Consider the following 6,202-nt stretch of genomic DNA (forward strand, 5'->3'; position numbering starts at 1 on the left):
CTGCATGTTGTCTACAAGTCTTTCTGAGTTCCGCTGTTTGTAGTCTTGTCCACAAAGCAGAGACGCACCATTTGCCCTTAGTGTAGGTCGGTCCATGCACAAAGCATAGACGCACCATGCATGTGAAAACATGCACAAAGGCGGAAAAGGCATTGCCTCTCCAATCATATGCTGATTGCACTTGTTCTTTTTTTCCCTCCATTTTGTGCTGTGTTGCATTTCACCATCATGGTTCAGCGATGGCTGCGCCGGCACTCGCGTCTCATTGGCCGCCGAGGACACCAAAATGTGCAGCAGCAGCAGCTCCACGACCCCTAGTGGTGTAGTCTTCTACTAGTGGATGCGCCCTTTTTTTTGGAGAGGAGATTCGTGGAGCCCAGGGGCATGAAGTTCTAAAGATTCATCATGGTGTCGTCATCTCAATGGGTATCCATGCATTTCCTAACATTCAGGGTGCATGTTTCTCGTTCCTGAACTTTACTCCATCTGTATGAAGAAAACATAACAGCTCCGTCTGCATACACTCGTGCAAGATGGCTCTGGATCAGAAAGGGTAAGGAAGCACATCCATGCATGGTCGGAAAGCCTGGGCGGTGCAAAAACCAGAGAAAGCAACACAAAACAGAAAGGGCTAAACACTGATCAAACACACGCCATGGCACCATGTCAATTTATCCAATGAGAAGTTGCAAAATTAGATCTCGTTACGCTGGTCCTACCAAGGACCTAGTATGTGCCACTGTGAAACTAAACAAAGTTCTGTGTTCTACTGAACATAGGTTCTAGAACTGCATCTCAATAAAGTTCTTTGTCCCTATAAACTTGTGCGCAGTTTACCTGTCCCGGCGACCAATGATTTATGAGCTGCAAAGGCAGGTGAAACTTCTGATCCGTAGTCAAGGGGAGGCCAAAGAGTACATAAGGGCAATGCTACCTCCAGCTTATGGTATGTTGTTACTACAGCAGCCATGGGTCCCGGAGACTGATCAGAGGTTGCTTTACCAGCACAATCAAAAGGAAAACCGACCAAAAGAAGAAACGAGAACAGCAGTCAACAGGGACACCGAAATGCAATCACTACCACTAAAGCACTAAGCACTAATGCTGGTAACAGGGCTATCAAAGCATGCTTTAGATAGGACTTCTAGACTTCTACTCCTGTTCTGATTCATGAGTGCTTCATTCAGCCCACTGAGCATGGTAGCATCTCCATAAGTTGTTCCAAAGCATCTCCACGTCGAAAAGGCTGTGTGAAAAGGAAACAAAGTGCATTTTTCAGTGTTGGAAATGGAGGCAACAAAAGTTACAGCTAGTCACCACAAAAGCATCAAGCATTCTTTGCAACAACATCGGATCTCCGTCACAGATTGGTTGACAGCAACTGCACATTTCATTCGTTCATTCAGAGCAAAAGGTTAGCTTCCAGGCTTTTGAGTTTACCAAAGTGCACTTCTAAATGTTCAGAGCAAACTACTACTAGCTGCTATCAGCAGTGCACTTCTGAAGATCGGATATAACTCCTAGTTAACGGTATTAAGTACATGATCCAAGGAGTGCACAAAATTAGCATTATTCCTATCCATGGTTCTTCAGAGGGCAGGGGCCACCTCCTTCTTCACCTTCGACTTGTTCTCTCCCCTAACCTCCTGCAGCATCTTCACCACAGCCCTCATCGGTGGGCGTTTGCTCGGAACGGTGTTGACGCACAGCAGGCCGATGTTCAGAACCTTGCACATCTCATCATGGAACTGGCCAACAAGCCTGTGATCAAGAACAGACTGCGCACCATGCTGGTCAACATTGTCACAAACCCACACCACCAGGTGCTTCTCGCCGATCTCTGGCGCCATGGGCCTCTTGCCGGTGACGAGCTCCAGGATGACCACACCGAAGCTGTACACGTCGCTCTTCTCTGTTACATGGAGAGTGTAGGCATACTCTGCAATGCACAAAAGAACAAAATCACACACACGATCCCTTCTAAAATACAAGCTTTTAGCAGTGGCACCAGTTGCACAAGGACAAAGTTACCACATAATTATGCAGAAAATGTCATGTAAATGTAGACTGAAGTTAGGAAACGACAAGCTTCTACAAACCACAGCAGTATAAAGCGTGCAACATTTTTTATGACGTTTTAAACATGCTAGAAGCAAATCAGGCATCAAGAACTCACCAGGAGCAATGTAACCACAGGAGCCAGCAATGACCGACATGGTGGCCGGCCCATTCTCAATAGTCTTTGCAACACCAAAATCCGCAACCTTTGCGCCGAACTCCGCATCGAGCAAAATGTTGTTCGACTTGACGTCCCGGTGGACGACCGAGGGCACGCAGTCATGGTGCAAGTAGGAGAGGCCCTCGGCGGCGTGGACCGCGATCTTATACCTCGTTGGCCAATCCAGGATGCCGGCTTTGGCGCTGTGGAGCAGGTCCCCCAGGCTGCCATTCGGCATGTACTCGTAGACCAGCAACCGGCAGGAGCTGTTGGTCACGCAGCAGAAGAGCTTGACAATGTTCTTGTGCCTGACGTTGCCCAGTGTGGCCACCTCAGCCTCAAAAGTATCGTTCCTCTTCTTCTTGCTTTCGACGTCGCTTGACCAGAGCTTCTTGACAGCCATGGCCTCACCGCTAGGCCCAACGACCACCTTGTATACCTTCCCTGCCGCACCCTTGCCGATCACGTTGTTCTCGTCGAGGCTGTTCACTATGTCCATCTCACTGAACTCCACCTTGTGGAAGGATGTGAGGTCCCAACTTGACTCGTCAGCGCTGATTTCGGCGGCACGCTTCTTGTAGCTTCTGTACTTGTAGGTGAACCATGCTAAACCCATGAGCAGGACGACCGCGGATGCGGCGAGGAGGGAGACGATCAGGTGGACTCTGGCGGCCGGGATGGCACCGGGGTCGTCGTTGCCTGCGCATATCCCATGGCACAGGCCAGGGTTACCCAAGAAGCTCTGCTGGTACGTGGCACTGAAGAAGAGAGGCAGAGGTCCATTGAGCTTGTTATACGAAAGGTTGAAAGCAGAGAGCACGAGGTTCTGCAGTTGCACGGGCACCTCGCCGGAGAGCTCGTTCTCCGACAAGTCCAGCGAGTTCATCCGGTGGATTTCCCCAATCTCTGGAGGGATCATCCCGGCGAGGTGGTTGTGCGAAAGGTTCAGCACTGTCAGCTGCTTCAGCTGTCCAATCTCCCGTGGGATCTCCCCGGAGAGGGAATTATTACTCAGGTCGAGCTGGGAAAGCTCGGAAAGCTCGACGACCGACGGCGGCACCAGACCGGACAAGTTGTTGTCTGAGGCAAGAAGCTTTCGCAGCAAGGACAAATTCCCCAGCTCGGCTGGCAGAACGCCAGTGAACCGGTTGTCCTGTATGAGCAGGTCGAACAGGTTCTTGGCACCACCAATGGCAGGATCGACCGTGCCGGACAGAGCATTGGAACGAAGCTCGAGCATCTGGACAAGGGGCAATCCCCAGAATTCCGGCGGCACGGAGCCAGAGAGGCGGTTGTTCTGAAGCCGGACCCTCGTCAGCGTCCGGCATTGCCCCAATTCCGCCGGAATGGCGCCCTCGAACTGGTTGTCCAGCAGCATGAGCTGCGTCAGCTTCCCTGAAGCGCACAGCATAGCCGGGATTGGTCCCGACATACGGTTGTCCGACATGTCCAGGAACCCGAGAGGGCAATGCTTCCCGAACTCCGGCGGGAACGGCCCCTCGATCTGGTTGCCGAACATCCTTAGATCGGCAAGACGCGGCGCCGCACCAAGCGACGCCGGCAAGCGCCCAGTCAGGTTGTTCTGGTAAATGTGCACGCTCTCCAGGCTTGGCGCGGCGAAAATGTCCTCCGGTATCTCGCCGGTTAGCCGGTTCATGGAGATGTCCAAGAACTGGAGCTTCCTGAGGCCCCCCAACCCCTCCGGTATCCTCCCGGAGAGCTGGTTCTTGTAGAGCTCCATCTGGACCAGAGAACTCAAATTCCCAATGCTTCTGGGTATCTCGCCGGAGAGGGCGTTCATCGAGAGGTCCAGATTGACGAGATTCCCGAGGTTTCCGATGGAAGAAGGGATTTCACCGCTCAGGGAGCAGTTGGCGAGAAACAGCTCGCGGAGGTCGGCGAGGTCGCCGAGCTTCTCCGGCAACGGCGACGGTGTGAACGCGTTGTAGGCGAGCAGGAGCTCCTGGAGGGTGCTGATGTTGGCCAAGAACCACGGGAACTCGCCGGAGATGGAGTTCTGGACCAGGTTAAGCACGACGAGCGACCGGAAGCCGCCGCCGTAAACCGGCGGGACCTCGCCGGAGAAGCCGTTCCCGGCGAGGGTGAGGTTCAAGAGTGCCGGGAGGGCGGCGAGGCAGGCGGGCAGAGGGCCCACTAGCTCGTTCTGGGAGAGGTCGAGGTGCTGCAGGGACCTCAACGAGCAAAACGAGGCCGGGAAGCCGCCGGCGAGGGAGAGTTTGCCGAGGTAGAGCCCGGCGACGGTGGTAGATTGCCCGGCGCACAGCACGTGCGGCCACGCGCAGAGGGAATGGCTGGACTCCGCCTCCCAGACGGAGAGGGCGCCGGCGGGGTCAGAGAGGTCAGCCTTGGCGGCCAGGAGGTACCTGGCGTCGTCGGAGGCGACAATTGGGAGTGGGTGTAGAACTAGGAGACCGACGAGGGGAAGGAGGAGGAGAAGGAGGCGGTGGAGCGCGGCCATGGTTGGGGGCTTGGTGGGTGGAGAGAGTGGGGAGTGTGGGCAAAGGGGTTTTAAGGAGGGAGTTACAGGATTGGAAGCCTCCCTGGTTTTGTCAGCGCATTGTAGTAGGGTAGTGATACCATTGGGGAAGGAGAGTTGTGGATCTTGGCTAAGGGTACCAAATGAGGTACCCGGCATGCCATCGCCGGAGGGGAGGAGTTGGTGTGGAGCCGAGCCCCTGATTCCGATTGACGAGAGGTTGCATGTTGTGTCGAAAGTTGGCGCCAAGGGCGAAGCATGTGGTGTCATGCACACTTTGACACGTGTTTTTCACATTGGGTAACACGTGTCGGAGGGGGTTCATGCCATTGGTTGGCTTGAACTCCTTGTGAGCCAATGTATTTTGTTATGTTCAAGTGGAATTGAGTAACATTTATCGGCGGCAATTTTAGATGTCTCTGTTCCAACAAAGTGGGGAGCAAAAAGAAGTTGTGTCATTGATTGGCTTCAACTCTTTGCAAGTCATTGTATTTTATTGTGCTCAGATGGTGCCAAATGCGCACATTATTGGCATGCTGTTATGAAGATGATATGTGTTGGCAACATGTTTCGGCTTTCAATATCTTCTTTAAAGAACCAACGAAGTTATTGACATACCGGTTGACAAAAGTTGAGTTCCATGGACATGTCAAAAGGACAATAGTTATTATATCCATCCAGTGGCGTAGCCAGGCCAATACTCAGGGTGGTCCATTAATGAAAATATTTACATATGTTTATTTATTTTCAAAGAAATATGTTTTTACTACACTATATACAAGTTATGGGGAAATTCCAGAGTGGTCCATGGACCACCCCGGCCAATCCCTAGCTACGCCACTGTCCATCCAGATATTTCTTAAATATAATATATTCTACGCTACAAGGGCCATCATATAGTGACCATATTATCGCACAATATTTCAAAATAAGCTAAGAATACATTTGAAATAAGACATTTTTTCTCATATTCATCTCGAATTGAGTAATGTTATCGGATGCGATCATGCCATTGGCTGGGTCAGCTTATCTTGTTGTGTTCAGATCGCGCCAAATGCTATTGTACATCATCAGCTAGCCATTACGGAGATTATATGTGTTGGGAACATGTCTTGGCTTTGGATAACTTATTTTGAAGGATCGAAACAAAGTTATCGATAGACCAATTGACACCACAAAGTTGAGTTCTACATACATGTCAAAATGATGGCATTCAACTTATTTTCCAGCCAGATACTCCTCAAATAAATATACTACGCTGCAAAATTTTCCACTAAAAATACCATCATATACTAGCTATTTTATCGCACAATATATCTAAAAAACTAATAAATAATTTAAAGAAAGTCATTTTTCTCCTTTTCAGTTGTCATGCTCAAATCATGTCAAGTGAAGACACATTGATCTTTAAATGCATATCGGTTAATGATATGATATGTGTTTGTAATGTGATCACCGGATTTAGATTTATTTGAATAAACAGTGTA

At 50.5% G+C, this 6,202-nt stretch overlaps 1 protein-coding gene across 1 annotated transcript; it reads right to left on the reverse strand.

The window, feature by feature from the left end:
• Positions 1-1,371: 1,371 nt before the first annotated feature.
• Positions 1,372-4,820, reverse strand: LOC119308843 (receptor-like protein kinase HSL1). Its single transcript, XM_037585005.1, has 2 exons — positions 2,177-4,820; positions 1,372-1,939 (listed from the first exon to the last, which is right to left on the reverse strand). Exons 1-2 carry the CDS (start codon positions 4,695-4,697, stop codon positions 1,590-1,592), a joined length of 2,871 nt encoding a protein of 956 aa, XP_037440902.1. The 5' UTR covers positions 4,698-4,820; the 3' UTR covers positions 1,372-1,589.
• Positions 4,821-6,202: the final 1,382 nt, after the last annotated feature.

This window comes from Triticum dicoccoides, chromosome 5B, assembly GCF_002162155.2.
Source record: "Triticum dicoccoides isolate Atlit2015 ecotype Zavitan chromosome 5B, WEW_v2.0, whole genome shotgun sequence".
NCBI lineage: Eukaryota > Viridiplantae > Streptophyta > Magnoliopsida > Poales > Poaceae > Triticum > Triticum dicoccoides.